Source organism: Galeopterus variegatus, unplaced genomic scaffold (assembly GCF_000696425.1).
Source record: "Galeopterus variegatus unplaced genomic scaffold, G_variegatus-3.0.2 Scaffold4373, whole genome shotgun sequence".
In the NCBI taxonomy this organism is placed as follows: domain Eukaryota; kingdom Metazoa; phylum Chordata; class Mammalia; order Dermoptera; family Cynocephalidae; genus Galeopterus; species Galeopterus variegatus.
Window position 1 is genome coordinate 88,250 of NW_007730484.1, and position 20,231 is coordinate 108,480.

A 20,231-nucleotide genomic window follows, 5' to 3' on the forward strand; every position below is an offset into this window, starting at 1 on the left:
CAGGGGTCACCTGCGAGAGTGCTGAGTTCACACAGGGATCCGACAAGGGGATGGGACAGAGGCCCAGGACACAAGCAGCTCAGAAAGGAGCTAGAGGCAGCACTTCCAGTCATTCAGGGAGCGGTGACACTGCAGCGAGGAGAGTCCTTGGGGCTTGCTGGGGAGACCGAGGTAGTGGAGGCGGCCCCAATGCAGTGCAGTGGCCACAGAGAGGGTGCAGGAGAAGACGGTGCTGCAGAGAGGAGCCTGCAAGGGCACCTCAAGGTTGGCATGGTGGGGGTATCCCCCATCCTCAAGGTGGGCGGGGGGGCATCCTCTGTCCTTAACGTGGGCAGGGAGGGAGCATCTTCCTGGTCGCCTGTCTTCATGGTCACTATTTTATCTATCACAGCTCATGTCTGAGGACACCAGCTGTGGCCAGGCCCCCGCAAGGGCTGTGCCGGCATCACCCCTCCTCTCCCATGGGGGGGTCCCTACTTTACAGATGAAGAGACTGAGCCCAGAGACATGGAGCTGTGCCAAGGACTCAAGCAGAAGGCACTCAGAGGGGCAGGGTAGCAGACCAACACCTCTCCACTGACTGGTGTGGAATGCCCTATCCCTGGACAGTTGGAGAAACTGAGTCTTGGAGAGATCCCATGCATGGCAGAGTGATGGCAGACTTGAGGAAAGGACAGGTGGCACTTCTCAGGGCCTACCCTGGAGGCTCAGGGCTCAAGGCACATGCAGACTGAGCACCCTCCTGAGAGGCTGAGTGTCCCTGGTGATGTGGCTGGACCACAGCACACAACAGCAGCAGCACCACCAGGACAATACCATGCACACGGGACAGCAGCCATCAGGCAGAGCCAGGCGGGCTGGGCTCCACTCTAAGGGGCTCTAGCTGGAGTCTGGGCAAGTCACTCCTTGCAACCTTGGCTGGTGTGCCTCCATGCCCTCCCCAGGGCCTGATGACACCCTCTGAACTCCCCCAGCCTGGAAGCCGAGTGTCCCCCTTCCTGGGGCTCCCAGCATCCTCCTGTGACAATGTGCCAATGGGGACAGCCTGGGGTGTGGGATGTCAGGTGTCCCAAGGACGGGTCCAGCACCAGAGCTCTCAGTCACCTCTCTGAGCAGCCTAGGACGTACTGGGGACACTTGGTGTCTCACCCAACCCTGCAGGGCACAATGGCTAAGGCCTGCCTCAGGGACGAGGAAAGAAGCTCAGGAAGAAAGTGACTTTGTGTTAGCCACAGAGCTGCCACTCAGAGCCACCCTAACAGCTATGTAGCTTCCTTGTGCACCTTTTCATCAGGTGGAGATACCCTGTCAAGTTCCTGTCTGGGAATCCTGGGGCTCCTGTACCAAATCAGTGTCAGTCAGGTACACCTGGGGTCCATGAGAGGTTAGCACAGGAAGGACCCCCACCCATCCCCACTGCCACAGGCTTTCTATAAAGAAAGGGAGAAGCGTGAGGTCTGGCTGCAGACACAACTTGCTCTGGGAACCCCAGCCACCCCAGTCTGCATCCGGTCCCGCTGGGAACCCCACCCCTACCCCTAGGCCAGGGCAGCAGGGGCAGGAGAGGTGGGGCAGGCTTGGGGCTCCAGAGGGCTCCAGCACAGGCCACTGCTTGGGGCTTCTCTGGAGGCAGAGGGCCCCCTCTTGTCACCGCCTCAGTGTAGAAGTTCATGATGGGAAAACCAGTCAGGGTGTCACAGACAGGCTCCAGTCACAACACAGACTCATTTCAGATCTGAGGATACACACTGGCAGAAGGTGCTAGGACCGTGTATATGTGCCCGATGGAGAACACGTCCATCAACAATGACTGTGAGGGTCTGACTCACAGAATTTACACAGCACATTCAGCACGCACACATGTGCACACATGCACACACATATACCCACATTCACACGCACACTGCTGTGGACTGGATGCTTGTGTCTCCCCAGAATTCATATGCTGAAATCCTCACCCCAAAGTGATGGCATTAGGAGGTGGATCCTTTGGGGGGTGATTAGGTCATGAGGACTCTAAATAAGTGCCCTTATAAAAGAAGCTCTAGAGAGATCCCTCACCCCTTCCACCATGTGAGAACACAGAGAAGGCACCATCTATAAACCAGGAAGTGGGCCCTCAACAGACAAAGAACACCCTGGCACCCTGATCTTGGAATCATCAGCCTTTAGAACTGAGAGAAATATATTTTCTGTTATTCAAGCCCCCATTCTGTGATCTTTTGTTATAGTAGCCTGAACGGACTAGGACACACAGACGCACACACACACACACACACACACACACACACACACACACACACACACACACACACACACACACACACACACACACACACACACACATGCATAAACATGCAAACACACGTACATGCACACATGCACACAGCTGGGGGTCCCACTAGCTGTAATCCCAGCACTGTCTGCTGGTCTAGAACATCACTCCCTGGGGGGTCGGCTGCAAGAAACAGGAAGGGAAAGCTGCACTTGGGCTCTTCGTTGCAATAAAGGGCAGTTGGGGACCCCTAGGCCTCTGCCCAAACTCCCCCTACACACAGGAGCGGAGTCTAGGTGAGGTAGGCACACATGTCTCCTGTGGCAGGCAAATTGTCAGCATAGGGTAAAGGGTGTTTCTGGGGATGCCCAGGGATGTTGGAGAAATCACCAATGTGCACAGCCTGCTCAGCCCCAGCACTCCAGCCAGGTCTCACACGAGAGCCCCAAGCAAGGACCCTTCAGTACATGTGCTGACTGCCAGGGCGAGAGGCCCCTGGCCGGGGGGTTTCCAACTTTTTCTTCCCTATGACGGAACCCTCTCCTCAAGAGCAGCACCACCCCCAGCATCCTTGTTGGGAAAAAAATAGGAAAATGGTCAGGGCCCCTCAGATGTTCAGAATCTTGCTGAGCATTTGCTGTTAATATCATCAGGTGTTCCTTGTTACTACTTAATGTAATTGTGTATGGACACCCGGGTGTCCAGGGTTATGGACTTAAGCATAAAATAACAGCTCTGATCCACAGTGCTTTGCAGAACTCTCAGAGAAGCCACTAGGACAGATGCTCCTAGATGTGAATAAAACCCATTCATTTTTCTATACTCACAGCTCCCAGAACCTTTTTTTTTCTATTACCTAGCTCACAGACCTGCATGTGGAGGGTTTTATGACCCAGTCTGTGCAACAGACTCGAGGGGTCTGTAAGCCCTAGCTTTACAATTGCCATAGTTGGCAGGATGTTTGAGCAGGTACAGGAGCCAAAAGCCCCTTGGAGAGGGAGGAAATGTGGCTACTCCTGAATATGTTGTGCCCTATGGCCACTTTCCTGTTGACCGGGATCTGGTTGCCGCTTGCTATACTACAAGTCAGCATAGACCAGGCACTCCAAGAAGCAGTGCAGCTTCGGAGAGCCCCTTGGGGAGGGAGGAAATGTGGCTGTCCTTGAGCATGTGGTGCCCGGTGGCCACTTTTCTGCTGACTGGAGCCTGGCTACTGCTCACTATGCTACAAACTGATTGAGATTTAAAGAAGAAAGCAGAGTTGTTGGAAGCACAGATAATTTGTCTGGAGGATGACGTGCTGCGACTGGGCGCCCCTGCCTCTGACACCTGGAAGAACAACAAACCCAGTGGTGAGTTGGGGGAGACTGTGCATCTCCAGGCACGACCTGTTGTGCACCAGAAACTGACACACAAGCAGCCTATAGGACCAGGTGGACAACCAGAGGGTGACCCACAGGTGACTGAATTCACTACCTATGTCCCGTATACCCAGGTTGAATTAGTTGATTTAAGGAGACAGTTCCAGCAGAAACAGGGGGAGCCCCTGGCTGCTTGGCTGCTGCAGTTATGGAACCTAGGGGTGGATAGTGTGATGTGCTCTGGTGAGGAGATGGAAAAATTGGCCTCTATTACCATGCACTGTCCCTGAGGCAGCGGCTGCAGAATAGCCACAGATATGGACAAGGGCCAGGTAATCATTCCTTAATGGAATGGGTGAATGCAGCTGCCCGAACCATGTGGGCAAATGCTGGAGAACTGCCCAAGACTGTGAGTAAGTGGCAAACATATACTGACTTGGTTCAAATAATTCAGGAGCTGTGGATGAGGCAGTCCATGTTTAATGTGAATACCCGTGGCCAGGATGATGAAAATTTTACAGGCAGCATGAGAGACATAGTGCTGCAAAATGCCCTGTCAACGTCCTTTGGGTCACTGATGGCCATACTGGCCCATACATTGGTCATCCTGTACATGAGGTAATGACCATGATGGCCAGCGTGGGTGAAGTGAGAATAGGAGACAAGCAAAAGGGGTCTGGAAGGTGACTAAGACCGAACCCCCAAGAAATACTCAGGATTTTATCCCAAAGGGACCAAGCAAGACTAGCCATAAGAAGATGTGGCTTGACTTGCTTGCAGCAGGGGTTGATAGCAAGAAAACTGACCAGCAGCCAAATGCAATCCTGTTTGCCTTGTAGCAACAATTGCACCCCAAACAGCGTTTCACTAAACATCCAGAAACAGGTAGCAAAGTGCGCTCGGTGGACTTACAGGATTTTTTGATCACTTTCAAGGAGGTAGATGAAATGTTTCAGTTCAATTAGGGAGCAGGCCAACGTGCTCGTCTTTTGAGGGCAGGCGAGGACCAGAGGCCTCACGCTGAATTGGCAACACACTGGTAGAGGACAAATGTGCAGGGTGTTTTGGCGTTGGTAGATACAGGCACAGAATGTAGCCTGATATATGACAATCTAGATAAGTTTCTGGGGGCCACGGTTCATATAGATGGATATGGAGGACATACTATTGAAGTCAAAGCTGTGTCACTGCCATTAAGCATAGGATGATTGACCCCTCATGTGTATACTCTCTATATATTCCCAGTAGCTGAGTACATCTTGGGTATGGATGTACTTTATGGTTTGCATCTGCAAGCAACAGTTGGAGAGTTTCAGCTATGAATATGGACAATAAAGCCTGTGTTATGGGGATATGCTACACATGACCCAAAGTGTTTCTCAAGCCAAGACATGTAGTTAATGTAAAGCAGTATCGCCTACTAGGAGGACATGCAGAGATAGGTGCCACTATATTGGAGTTAGAAAAAGTTGGCATTATTTGTCCAGCTCATAGCCCATTTAATGCTCTGGTATGGCCAGTGAAAAAACCTAGTAGTACCTGGAGAAGTAGTACCTGGAGAATGACTGTAGACTATTGAGAACTAAACAAAGTAGTGCCTCCTTTGCATCCAGCCATGCCTTCAGTTCATGACTTGATGGATCAGCTGACAACACAGCCGGGAACTTATCATTATGTATTGGACCTTGGAAATGCTTTCTTCTCTATTCTAATCTCAGCTGATAGCCAAGATCAGTTTGCCTTCACCTGGGAAGGGAAGCAGTGGACCTTTCGAGTATTGCCCCAAGGTTATCTGCATAGCCCAACCATCTGTCATGGTTTGGTGGCTGGGGACCTAGCCAAGTGGACAAAGCCCAGCATGTTTACAATGTTTCACTACACTGATGATGTGTTGTTAACTTCTGATTCTATTACAGATTTAACTCAGGAAGCTCCAACACTGCTAAACCATTTGGAACAATGTGGGTGGGCCATAAACACAGCCAAAGTACAAGGACCTGGGCTGTCAGTCAAATTCTTAGGAGTGGCCTGGTCAGGTAAGACGAGGGTCACCCTAGAAGCTACTGTAGACAAGATACAGGCATACCGTCAACCCACAACTGTAGCTCACCTACAGACATGTTTGGGACTTCTGGGGTATTGGAGAGCCTTGTAAGGCCCCAGAGCAGGTGAACACTGTGAAGGCATTGAATAGCCTTACAGCTATGTGTGGTCGGCCTGTAGTCATAGACAGTGATAATGAACCCACTTTACTGAACATGAGCTTCAGAAGTGGGCTTCCCAGTTGCCTATTCAGTGGAAGTTACATGTGCCATATCATCCCCAGGCAGCAGGGATGATTGAGCGATACAATGGTCTTATAAAAAAGGGACTAAGGCTATCTGCCCAACCCCCATCCCTGAAGGGGTGGACACAGCAGTTATGGCCGACAATCGGGATTCTAAATGAGAGACCCCCGCAAGGGTGGGCCCTCTCCCATAGAAGCTCTGTTGCATAGGGCTGCAGCACCTATACAGATGAAAATCACTACTAAAGATAAGCTTTTGAAGCCAGGATATGGCAAGAAAGGAAATATTCTCTCACCGGCCCCAACCTGTTTACAACAGGGACAGACAGTACAATGGGAATGGCCTTGGAGAATAGAAGCCCCCCATATATGTTGGGTAGGCCTAATAGGGCCTTGGGGAAAAGGATTCGAAGAAGACTTGCAAATTTCACCTTGGGTGACAAGTACCTGGCCTCTTCAAGTAAAGGTAACGTGGCCTGAAACAGATAAGCACTCTATTCCAAAGGGCACATTTGTATTATCATTGTGGCCAATTCTGAGTTCCCCTATACTGTTACATATAGAACCTACAGATCCAACAGTACTAGCAGATAATGTGTGGTATCATAAACCAGGTAAGACACCTAGTCCTGCAACCATCCTTTCCCAGGATGGCAAACTAGCATGTATCTTACCAGAAGGGCGAGAACTCCCCCTACTGGTACCAATAACCCTTCTGTCTTTTCACCCATAGCGTTCTGGCTAAGGGCACCAGAGTCAACTGGATACAGACATATGTTCGTGTGACCAATGTGTTGGCTTATTGAATATACACTGAACTTCATACCAGTGATGACTACTAAACGGACATGTGCGGCTAATAGTTGAAAGAACAAAACTACAGGAAAATCCCTAAGGCATATTGGACATATGAGATTATATGAATGTAAGGGACATTTATCCTCGCTAAGGGAACATCATGGAAGATTCTGAAAGCACAGATTATATGGCGAGGGACCCTGAAGGAATGGCTTGTTGGGAAAAAATAGGAAAATGGTCAGGGCCCCTCAGATGTTCAGAATCTTGCTGAGCATTGGCTGTAAATATCATCAGGTGTTCCTTATAACTACTTAATGTAACCGTGTATGGGCACCCAGGTGTCAGAGTTATGACGTAAGTATACAAGACTAACAGTTTTGATCCACAGTGCTTCTCAGAACTCTCAGAGAAGCCACTAGGACAGATGCTCCTAGATCTGAATAAAACCCATTTTTTCTATACCTATGGTTCCCAGGACTTTTTTTTTTTTTTCTATTACCTCACTCACAGACCTGAGTGTGGAGGGTTTTGTGACCCAGTCTGTGCAACAGACTCAAGGGGTCTGTAAGCCCTAGCTTTACAATCCTCTTGAGCACCCCCACCCTGGACCCTGAGCAGGTCCTGCCTCCTAGAGAAGCGCCTCCTGAGGTGTCCCTGCTCCAACCCTGCTCTGTCCCTGCGTGCCTCCCATGTCTCCAAGGCTAGTCTCCTTCCTGCTGTAAAGACAACTAGGCACTGAGCTTTCCAGGTGGGCTCAATAAGGTGCNTACCAGTGATGACTACTAAACGGACATGTGCGGCTAATAGTTGAAAGAACAAAACTACAGGAAAATCCCTAAGGCATATTGGACATATGAGATTATATGAATGTAAGGGACATTTATCCTCGCTAAGGGAACATCATGGAAGATTCTGAAAGCACAGATTATATGGCGAGGGACCCTGAAGGAATGGCTTGTTGGGAAAAAATAGGAAAATGGTCAGGGCCCCTCAGATGTTCAGAATCTTGCTGAGCATTGGCTGTAAATATCATCAGGTGTTCCTTATAACTACTTAATGTAACCGTGTATGGGCACCCAGGTGTCAGAGTTATGACGTAAGTATACAAGACTAACAGTTTTGATCCACAGTGCTTCTCAGAACTCTCAGAGAAGCCACTAGGACAGATGCTCCTAGATCTGAATAAAACCCATTTTTTCTATACCTATGGTTCCCAGGACTTTTTTTTTTTTTTCTATTACCTCACTCACAGACCTGAGTGTGGAGGGTTTTGTGACCCAGTCTGTGCAACAGACTCAAGGGGTCTGTAAGCCCTAGCTTTACAATCCTCTTGAGCACCCCCACCCTGGACCCTGAGCAGGTCCTGCCTCCTAGAGAAGCGCCTCCTGAGGTGTCCCTGCTCCAACCCTGCTCTGTCCCTGCGTGCCTCCCATGTCTCCAAGGCTAGTCTCCTTCCTGCTGTAAAGACAACTAGGCACTGAGCTTTCCAGGTGGGCTCAATAAGGTGCCAGAAACACCCAGAGAGTTAGGGATAATCTTTCCCACCCTTTACCTGTTTTGAAGCAATAACTGGAATGCTGGGTTAATTAGCTTGCTCCAAGGCAGAAACATTCTGAGCATAAATTGGCCAAAGACTGGCGGTGGGTGGGTATGAAGGTGATCTAGGGATTCTGGAACCTCCAGCAGGCAGACCATCTCCTGCAAAGTTTAGGAAGAGCCGCCAGCCTTGAATCTCCACCTAATCACGTATTTGGCAACATTTTACCAGGTGCTGGGGAGTGGGGGTTGCGGTGTAAAAGAAATGCAGCCCCCACTGTCGCCCAGCGATGGACAGAGCACAGGCCAGGAACAAGGCACTCAGGCTCTGGGAGAGGCCAAAAAGAGCATCAAGAATTCCCAGAGTGGTGAGACACCCACCCCAGCCCCCAGCTCCACAAGCTCCCAAGGTTCCGTGGACCCTCAGTCCACACAGCAGGAGAGAGAGAGAGAGACACGCACGCGCGCGCCCCCCCCCACCTGTCCTGGCCCCAGGCCGCACCCTTCCCAGACTGCAACCTGTGCTCAGCCTTGGAGCTCAAAGCTCACATTGCCTCCAGCCCACCCGGATGAACCTACACAGCATGAGCCCAGCCTGCACCTTGGGAGCCCCCCAGGACCCGCCATACCCAAGAGGGACCAGAGGAGAGGTGAGGGGAAAGAAAACTCTTGGGACACACAGACGACAGGCAGTATGGGAAGGGAAGGGCCCCTGAGACTCCCTGGAGGCGGGAAAAGGGGCAGCTGAGCTGGGGCCATCCCTTGAATTGCCATTACCCAGGTCCCCAAGTTCGCATCCCCCAACTCAAGCAGGCCTGGCCACTGTGGGTGCTGAGTGTGAGAACCCTGCCCAGGCCTTTGAAAGCCACTGGGGTCTTTGCACAGTTGTCTTCGCAGGCAGGAGGGGCTGATAGTAAGCTAGGCCAGGGGATTGGGGGAGGGGGAAGCCCACAGACTGTGACACTGTTGTCAGGCTACCCAGGGCGTTTCACCCTTAGCAACTCGGGGCCGAGGCCCAGGCTCAGCAGAGACCCTGCCCTCCATACAGCCCAGGTGGGAGATGCCACTCCAATAGGCGAGGGGCGGCTGCGCGGCTGCAGTACTTACAGGTGGACTTCCCGTGGGTTTTCTCACAATTCGGGCAATGGTATATGTCAATGTCTGGTGCCTCCTCCTCTTCCACCCCCACGCAGCTGAAATGGGACAAAACAGACCATTACGCATGTATTCAATTGCCCCTCAGTGATGTCTAAGCTCTAAGGAGGGACCCTGTGCACCATCTGAGGATCTAGGTCAGGTGGAAAAGATCTGTGCAGGGCAGCCATCCACAGGCAGAGAGGAGAGGTGGGAGAGGGCCACAGACTGCCCTCCTGGATGGGCATCTGCACAGGGGACCCAGATATAGCATCTGGACACACCCTGCCACAAGCATCTACTGAATGGCCCATCCAGCAAGCCCGCCTAGGTGACAGCCACACTGCCCATCACCCCAGGGCACAGGAAGGGTGGGAGGAGGTCTCAGAGCCAGGCCACCCCCATTGCTTCATCAAGGGCAGCTCAGAGCACCCCGACACTAGGGCCACCCATCCAGCTCCTCTCCAGAGGAATCAGGGTGAGGCCAGGTCGCAGGCCAAGAAGCCTGACCTGGGACATGCTCAGGACTCCAGGGATCATGATCTTCCTTCTTCTCTCCCTGGAGTTCCTCCAGGCCCCCTGAAAACATGTTCAGAGATTTGGCACAGGAGAGACCCACCCACTATGCAGACGTTGGCCTGGTCTCAGGCCTATAAAGCCCTTTAAGGAACGATGACAGCACCAAAGAATATGACTTAGAACATCAACAAACAGTCTACAGAACCAAACCCAGCAAAATGAAAGTGTTTTGTTCCATTCTGAGGCCTGACTTCTTTTGGTTAAAAGTGACAGAAGGGTTGCCATCTGTAACGTGAAAAGGCATGTGCAGTAAATAAGAATACAGTGAGTAACAGGCAGGCCACAGGAGCAGGAGACACCCACAACAGAATAAGTGTAAATAAAACTGACCAGTAAATTTTAAAATGGACATTTTCCCCCAGGGCAGCCCCAGAATTTCAATGTAGGAGGGGCTCAGGACAGCGAGCTACCTGGAAACTACAGGTATACGTGAAGCAGACTGTTTTCACTTAGGGAAAACATTACACATCCATTTAGAAATCAAGTTTTTTTTTTTCTGTTTTTAAAAGATGACCGGTAAGGGATCTTAACCCTCGACTTGGTGTTGTCAGCACCACACTCTCCCAAGTGAGCCACGGGCCAGTCCAAGAAATCAAGTTTTCAAACCTACTTTTAGTCANCAGAGGAATCAGGGTGAGGCCAGGTCGCAGGCCAAGAAGCCTGACCTGGGACATGCTCAGGACTCCAGGGATCATGATCTTCCTTCTTCTCTCCCTGGAGTTCCTCCAGGCCCCCTGAAAACATGTTCAGAGATTTGGCACAGGAGAGACCCACCCACTATGCAGACGTTGGCCTGGTCTCAGGCCTATAAAGCCCTTTAAGGAACGATGACAGCACCAAAGAATATGACTTAGAACATCAACAAACAGTCTACAGAACCAAACCCAGCAAAATGAAAGTGTTTTGTTCCATTCTGAGGCCTGACTTCTTTTGGTTAAAAGTGACAGAAGGGTTGCCATCTGTAACGTGAAAAGGCATGTGCAGTAAATAAGAATACAGTGAGTAACAGGCAGGCCACAGGAGCAGGAGACACCCACAACAGAATAAGTGTAAATAAAACTGACCAGTAAATTTTAAAATGGACATTTTCCCCCAGGGCAGCCCCAGAATTTCAATGTAGGAGGGGCTCAGGACAGCGAGCTACCTGGAAACTACAGGTATACGTGAAGCAGACTGTTTTCACTTAGGGAAAACATTACACATCCATTTAGAAATCAAGTTTTTTTTTTTCTGTTTTTAAAAGATGACCGGTAAGGGATCTTAACCTGTTTTTAAAAGATGATCGGTAAGGGATCTTAACCCTCGACTTGGTGTTGTCAGCACCACGCTCTCCCAAGTGAGCCACGGGCCATCTGTTTTTAAAAGATGACCGGTAAGGGATCTTAACCCTCGACTTGGTGTTGTCAGCACCACACTCTCCCAAGTGAGCCACGGGCCAGTCCAAGAAATCAAGTTTTCAAACCTACTTTTAGTCACATTTACCAGGAGAGGTTCTCTTATTTCGTTTTACTTCTTATTTGGTGGCTTGAGGGAGCTGACATTGATTTTATACCTATTAAAAATTGGTAGGAAATTTTTAAACACTAAAATGTGAAGGTGGGGAGACTTCAGGAGCCCCAGTCACCCATGCCTACCATATGGCACACTCACCCCCAACGAATGGACCCCAAGAAAACCGTTCAGAAGACTAAAGCATTTTATTTACAAAGACGTGTCCAAATGCCCACTTAGGGGGACAAGTTGCGTTATCTACAGTCCATCTCCCTAACAGAATCGTCTACAGCCACCAAGAGTGATGAATAACAAGACTTCAGGGACAGGTAAGTTAGCAGCTAGTTATGACCAGTACTGACACAGAGTCACAGAGACTGGAGATTAGACCAGAACGCTGAAGCTGATTCAGCTACATTAGGGTTGGAGAGGGTGACAGTTTCCCTTCTAAGCTGCCTAAACTTGAACTATTTTGAAAGCAGCATACTGCAATGCAGATGTTGGCCTGGCCTCAACCTGGCAGCAGAGCTCACCACTCCTCTCCGGCACCTGCTTGAGGACATGGGCCACTCACAGGCACCTCTGCGATTCCAGGAGGGGCTGCCAGGACCTCCTAGGACCAGAGCACCAGGGCACATGTGCTCCTGGGGAGGACAGGTCAGGGCAGCTGGAGCTCACCTCCCCTGACACCTGTGTTGCTTCTGTGTCTGAACCTGGGGGAGGGCACTTTTCCTGACTCCTAGCACCCTCAAGCTTCACTTGATGATGGAGGAATGCAGCTCTGAGCTTGTTTTCTCATCTAAATGAGGAGTTCTCAAATGTTACTGTGCATGAGACAGGGTGGGGGGCAAGGGGGAAGTAACATAGGTATAAAAGAACCCAGCAACATCAGAGAATCAACAAAATCAAAGTTAGTTCTTTGACAAGCCTTTAGCTAGACTGACCAAGAAAAAAAAAGAAGACTCAAATTACTAAAATCAGAAATGAAAGTAAAGACATCACTACTGATCCTAAGGAAATAAAAAGGATCCTAAGAGAAGACTATGAACAATTATAGACCAATAAATTAGATAACCTAAATGAAATAGACAAACTCCTAGAAACACAAAAAATACCAAAACTGACTTTTAAAAAAAACCAAAAAACAACAAAAAAAGGAAATTTGAACAGACTTATAACAAGAGATTAAATCAATAATCAGCAACCTCCCAAAAAAGAAAACCCCAGAACCACCACTAGTCATTTCTATAAAACATTTAAAGAAAAATAACATCAGTCTTTCTCAAACCAGAAAAAAGAAGGTACATTTCCTAACTCATTCTATGAGGTTAGCATTACCCTGATTCCAAAGCCAGACAAAGACACTACAAGAAAAGAAAACTAAAGATCAGTATGTCTTGTGAATACTGATGTAAAAGGCCAGCCCGTGGCTCACTCGGTAGAGTGTGGTGCTGATAACACCAAGGCCACGGGTTCGGATCCTATATAGGGATGGCCGGTTTGCTCACTGGCTGAGCGTGGTGCTGACAACACCGAACCAAGGGTTGAGATCCCCTTACCGGTCATCTTTAAAAAAAAATTTTTTTTTTAAATAAATAAAATAAATAAATAAATAAATAAAAGTGAACAATTCAGAAGTATTTAAAAAATTCTTAATGTATAGCCTCCACCTCCATCTAGTTCCAAAATATTTTCATCACCCCAGAAGGAAACACCATACCCATTAGGTAGTTACTCCCTACTCCCCCTTCCCCCAGCACCTGGCAACCACCAATCTGCTTTCTGTCTTTATGGATTTACCTATTCTGGATACTTCATATAAATGTGGTGCCAAAATATGATCACAAAAACACGAAATCTATATAGTCATTGGCTCCATCAAGAATCCAGCAGCTTATTAAGGGGACTATACAGCATGATCAAGTGAGATTTATCACAGGAATGCAAGGATGGTTCAGCATATGAAAATAAATCAGTGTTTTAGCCCATGAAGCATAATGTCTGACTACAAGAAAAGGATGTGGCCCTGGGACGGCAGAAGCTGTGCTTTTCTTCCCCCATCCACAAGAGCACAGCCTATCAAGTGGGTAAAAGACAAGGAGAAGTGCAGCTCACCCGACCCTTTCTCCTGGGCTGACACAGCCCCTCACGTCACTCTTCTCCTCCCATTTCTCTCAGTCCTCCCTCAAATCCCCTTCCTTCCTAAGACAAATCACACCACACCATAGTAGTACAGTGAAGAAAAACCCCACATGATTATCTCACTTGATACAGAAAATTTATTTAACAAAATCCAATACCCTTCCATGATAAAAACATTCCTCCAAATAGGAATAGAAGGGAACTTCTTCAATATGATAAAGGCCACATATGAAAAACCCACAACTAAAATTATACATACAGTGGTGAAAGGCCCGAAGCTTTCCCCATAAGATCAGGAACAAGACAGAATGCCTGCTGTTGCCACTTCTATTCAATACAGTACTGGAAGTTTTAGCCAGAGGAATTAGGCCAGAAAATTAAATAAAAGGCATCCAAATTGAAAAGAAAGAAGTAAAATCATCTTTATTTGCATATGACATAATCCCCTATATAGAAACTCCTAAAGAATCTACACCAAAATAATAATAATAATAATAATAATCCTGGTAAAGCTAATAAATAAATTCAGAAATTATAGGATGCAAAATCAACAGACAAAAAACAGTTGTATTTCTATACACTAGCAATGAATAATCTGAAAATGAAATCAAGAAAGCAATTACAATTATAAGAGCATCAAAAAATATATATTTAGAAATAAACTTAACCTATGAGATATAAGACTTGTACACTGCTGAAAGAAATTTTAAAAATCACAAATAAATGGAAATACATTTCATGTTCATGGACTGGAAGACTTAATAGTGTTTAGGTAGCAATACTACCTAAAACAATCTGCAGATTCAATGCAATCCCTAACAAAATCCCAAAATCTATGTTCACAGAAATGGAAAAGCTGATCCTTAAATTTATATGAAATTGCAAAGGAACCTGAATAGCCAAAACAGTGTTCAAAAAGAAAAATAAAATTAAGAGGACTTACACTTCCCAATTTCAAAACCTACTACAAAGCTATGGTAATCAAACCAGTGTGGCACTGGCATAAAGAAAGACAGTGGAATGGAATTAAGACCTCAGAAATAAACCATACATCAATGGCCAACTAATTTTTGACAAAGGTTCCAAGACCATTCAATGGGGAAAGAATATTCTCCTCAACAAATGGTACCAAGACAAGTGGGTATCCACATGTAAAGGAATGAAGTTGCAGGCTTACCCCCCACCCTAAACAAAAATTAACTGAAAATGGATCAATAGCCTAAAAATAAGAGCTAACATTGTAAAACAATTAGAAGAAAACATAACAGTAAATCTTCATGACTTTGGATTTGGCAATGGATTCCTACATATCGTACCAAAAGCATGAGCAACAAAAGAGTAGAAAATTTGCACTTCACCGAAATTAAAAACTTTTGTTTATCAAAAGATACCATCAACAGAGTAAAAAGGTAACTAATAGAATGGGAGAAAATGTCTGCAAATCATATATCTGACAAGTGTCTAGCATCCAGAAAATATAAAGAACTCTTACAGATCAACAATTTAAAAAAAAAAATCCAATTAAAAAATGGGCAAAGGATTTGAAGAAGCATTTGCCCAAAGAAGATATACAAATGGCCAACAAGTACATGAAAAGACAACATTCTTAGTTCATTACAGAAATGCAAATCAAAACCACAGTGAGATACCACTTCACATCCACTAGGATGGTTATAATTAAAAAAAAAGAAAAGAAAAGAAAACAAGTGCTGATGAGGATGTGGAGAAATCATAACAACTCTCTTACATCAATGGTGGGAATGTAAAATGGTGCAGGCACTGTGGAAAAAAGCTTGATGTTTCCTCAGAAAATTAAACAGAATTTCAATGTGATCCAGCAACTTTACTCATAGGTACATACCCAAAAGAATTAAGAACAGGTGCTCCAACAAATCCTTATACACTGATGTTCACAGCAGTGTTATTCACCAAATAATAACCAAAAGGTAGAAACAATGGAAATGTCCATCAACAGATGAATGTATAAACAAAATGTGGTCTATACTAAAATCGAACATTCAGCCTTAAAAAGGAATAAAGTTCTGATACATTACACAGCATGGATGAATCTTGAAAACATTATGCTAAGTAAAAGAAGCCAGACATACAATAACTAATACTGTATGATTCCATTTATAAGAAAAGTCCACAGTAGGTAGATCCATAGAGACAGAAGACCAACTAGTGGTGTCAGAGGGTGGAAGAAGAGGAATTGAGGAGTTACTGCTTAGTGGGTATGGAGTTCCCCATTGGGGAATTAAATGTTTGGAACTAGATAGAAGTGATGGTTTCACAGCACTGTGAATGTACTAAGTGCTACTGAACTGTGTACTTTAAAATGGTTAATTTTAAGTTACATGAATTTTGTCTCGATAAAAGAGAAAAAAAAAGAACCTGGCATCTGTGAGAATGACAATATCACCATCACCATCATCATTACCATCATCATCGTCACCCTCATCATTACCATCATCATCATCACCATCATGATCATTATTACCGCCATTACCATCATCACCATCATCATCACCATCACCATCATCACCACCATCACCATCATCACCATCACCATCATCACCACCATCACCATCATCACCATCACCATTATCACCATCATCATCATCACCACCACTATCACAATCATCATCACCATCACCATCATCATCACCATCACCACCATCACCATCATCACCACCATCACCATCACCACCATCACCATTATCACCATCATCATCATCACCACCACTATCACAATCATCATCATCACCATCATCATCACCATGACCACCATCACCATCACCATCATCATCACCATCATCACCACCATCACCATCACCACCATCACCATTATCACCATCATCATCACCATCACCACCATCACCATTATCACCATCATCATCACCATCACCACCATCACCATCATCATCACCATCACCACCACCATCACCATCATCATCACCACCATCACCATCATCACCACCATCACCATCATCATCACCATCATCATCACCATCATCATCACCATCATCATCACCATCATCATCACCATCATCATCACCATCATCATCACCATCATCATCACCATCATCACCACCATCACCACCACCATCATCATAACCATCATCACCATCATCATCACCACCATCACCATCATCATCACCATCATCATCACCATCATCACCACCATTACCGCCATCACCACCATCACCATCATCACCATCATCATCATCACCATCATCACCATCATCACCACCATCACCACCATTACCGCCATCACCACCATCACCATCATCACCATCACCATCACCACCATCATCACCATCATCACCACCATTACCGCCATCACCACCATCACCATCATCACCATCACCATCATCACCATCATCACCATCATCACCACCATCACCACCATTACCGCCATCACCACCATCACCATCATCATCATCACCATCATCACCATCATCACCACCATTACCGCCATCACCACCATCACCATCATCACCACCATCATCATCACCATCACCATCATCATTACCACCACCATCATCATCATCATCATCATCACCATCAGAAACCCTGTTATCACTTACCCTGGCTGAGCACTCATCCTGAGAGAGGCAGCATGCCAAGAACTCTAAATGCATTATTTTGCAACAACCCTGCAATAATTGGGATTACTATTCTTAGTCCTATTTACAAGAAGACAACTGAGGCACAAGAGATTAAATTGTCTGCCCAGAAACAAAACTGGTCTCTTACTTGTTCACTGGGAATAGTGCTGCCCTTGCCCTCAGGGCATTCGTGGATGCAAATGAAGTCAGGCAAAGAGATGGTGAGGCTGGTCCAAGGTGAGCACTCAACAAACCAAGTGGTTACTACTAGTGCCCGTATCAGACAAAACTCCCAGGCCACCAGGCTCTCGGGGTCCTACACAGGTAGCTCTCAGCCACAGCTGCCACAGTCCCGAGTACTGGGAACAGAGCCTGGAGCCCTTGGCAAATTTTTTAGAAAATACAAAGTTCACTCTATCACAGAACAGAAACTGAAGTAAAGTCCAAATAGTCTAAGGAGTCAAGTGTAAAAGTCAAATTCATCAAAAGCAGAACCTGAGGGAATATTTGTCTGATGTCAGGATGTGAAGTGACTTTCTACACAAAAAGTAGAAAGGAAACTCAGAAACAACACTGATGGGTAAAAATTATGTACAAAATCATCAAACTATAAAATGAACACTATGAGAAATATGTACAACAAATATGGCAAAACATTTATATTTTTATTCAACGAACTTTATGCTCAGGGTATCTCCCCAATAGAAGAAAAGAGCCAAAGCCAGGATCAGAACAAAGGCAAGGCTACTCCACATGAAGGGAAGCCAGAGGGGGTCAATGGACACCATGGGGTTGTACTGATGGAGGCAGAAATGCAGCACGAACTGACCATAGCACCACATAAACCCCAAATTCTCACCAGTGACACTGAGTCTTAGCTACATCCAAAGGCTTTTGTGGGACTGGATGAGGTTGGAGCTCAGGACAGTCCCTTTGGCATCATTACTACCATTATTCACAATAAGGACGTATGCTTAGTTGCCCTGGCAGGGGAGCGGGTAGTGCTCCTGTAGCCACGAGGCTGGTGTCCTGGCAGGTGGGGCTCAGGGAACTGCCCCACAGGATGCCACCTCACAGCCGGCGCACAGACTCCTCTGACAGGCCAGGGAGCCTTGCCCACCCAGGGGCAGAGGTCAGACTCACAGGACAGTCCCCCTCCCCTCCTGCGCTCTACCCGACCCCATACCTCCCAGGAACCACAGGCGGAGAGTCACAGACACAGTGTCCTCAGCCTTGACACTGCTCAGGGATCTGCCAGGCCCAGAAACTAGATTCAGAATCCACATCCTGCATCAGACTGCACGTCTCACACCCATTCCAAATCCACATTCATGCCCCATGATGTCCATGCCCCACACCCACGCCTGCATCCATGCCCCATCTGCACCCCAGGTCCACATCCAATGTCCACAAGAACAAGGTGACAATCAGTTTGGTGAGACAGTGGCCCAGTATAGGAGCAAGGATGGCCCACAGGGCCGGGAGTCACTCACAGACCCAGGACTCTGTCTGTGGAAAGTTCCCAGAATGTCCCAGATGCTAGGCATGTCCCCAGTGGCAAATATCCTTCCAACAGAGCAGAGGCCAGGTGCACTGCTGAAGAGGCTGAAGGGGCTTTCTGACCACTGCTCTAAGGGTGTGGAGTGAACCACGGCATCTGAAGGTTACGATAGAGCTTAGTCTCCAAGCCACTTAACAAGAATGGAAATCAACATGTTCTTAAAACACACTTCCCCACCAAAGACTCAGGCTCTCAGCTCCAGTTACAGGACAGTGTCCTGGTAAGCACCTGCCATGCTCGGGCCATGCCTCAGCCAGCAGGTCCATGAAGCCTCATCATGACTCCAAAGGGCACACAACACAAGCCCACTTTACAGACGGGGAAGTTGAAGCTCGGGGTCATGACCATATGCACAGCAGGCACTGGTACTGAGAGTGTATTTGCAGGAGAGGCCAGTGCATGGCTGCATTCCCTGCCCATCAGGGTTGCAAAGGGCAGGTGGGGGCGCAGCTCCAGGACCTGGTCCCCCCATCCAGCACTGCCCTCCACACAGCACCTGCAGCTCCAGACTCTAGGCAAGTACCAGCTGTAGAAGGCATTGTTTCAGCAGCCAGGCCAGGTACACTTAACACGATGCTCCCCCTGTGGACTTCTTCCTTCCAGTGCTGCCCACCACACGCACCACGCTGGAGGGATGAACTGGGCAATACAGAAGATAGGAAGCAGTCTCACCCTGAAGGAGGGGCTGCCGTGGTCAGTCGTCTCCTGTTTTGTGCAGGAGGCCCCAGGGCACTGAGGTGGAAGGAGTGGTAGTTGCGGCAGGTGAGTCCCTCTGCTTCTGTCCAGGACAAACTCGGAGAACTAAAGGCCTTGACATCCCCTCTCCTTGGGGAGAGCCACCCAGAACCTGGGCCAGAGGCAAGCTGGGTACTGGCAGGGCCTGCCCACCAGGGGCTGAGCACAGGGGCCGCCCCTCCTCCCCAACGACGGCTGAAGAACACAGAGCCTCCAGGGAGACCCAAGCCAGGCCCCCTGCTGGCGCTGGCCTGAGTCGCTGCTCTGGCCCCTACTCCCTGTGCCACCAACTGTGACAGCAGGTTAAGGTTTTCCAAGTACCACCTAAGAAATTATTTGAAAAATTACCAAAACAAAAAAAAAGAGAGAAGAGAATAGCTACAGAAAAATGGAAAACATTTTCCTTGCACTAGAACCAAAAGCAAAAGACACTGGTGTACTGAAGGAGACTTTGTAGCTCCAGGAGCCCTGCGCCCGGGCGTGACTGTTCACGCTGTCCACTGTGAGTGACAGGAAGCGCCGCGGCAGCTGCAGCCTGCGAAGAAGGCAGCATACACTTCCCATTAACATCATGCACCCCACCCCTCACGCCTGCTGAAGTAAAGCGGACAGGTGGATAGAGAATATCAGTTTGAGAATCTCAAACACACAGCCTGCGCTTCGGTAACACTCGTCCCCTTTGCCCACTGCAGGAAAACTACCCCAGGCGACTTGAAATTCA

At 47.7% G+C, this 20,231-nt stretch overlaps 1 protein-coding gene across 1 annotated transcript in view; it reads right to left on the bottom strand.

The window, feature by feature from the left end:
* Positions 1-20,231, bottom strand: part of PHF2 (PHD finger protein 2) — a 103,518-nt gene that overhangs the window by 46,571 nt on the left and 36,716 nt on the right. The window contains exon 3 of the mRNA XM_008587407.1: positions 9,365-9,450. Coding sequence (XP_008585629.1) covers positions 9,365-9,450 — 86 coding nt within the window. The remainder of the gene's footprint in view (positions 1-9,364; positions 9,451-20,231) is intronic.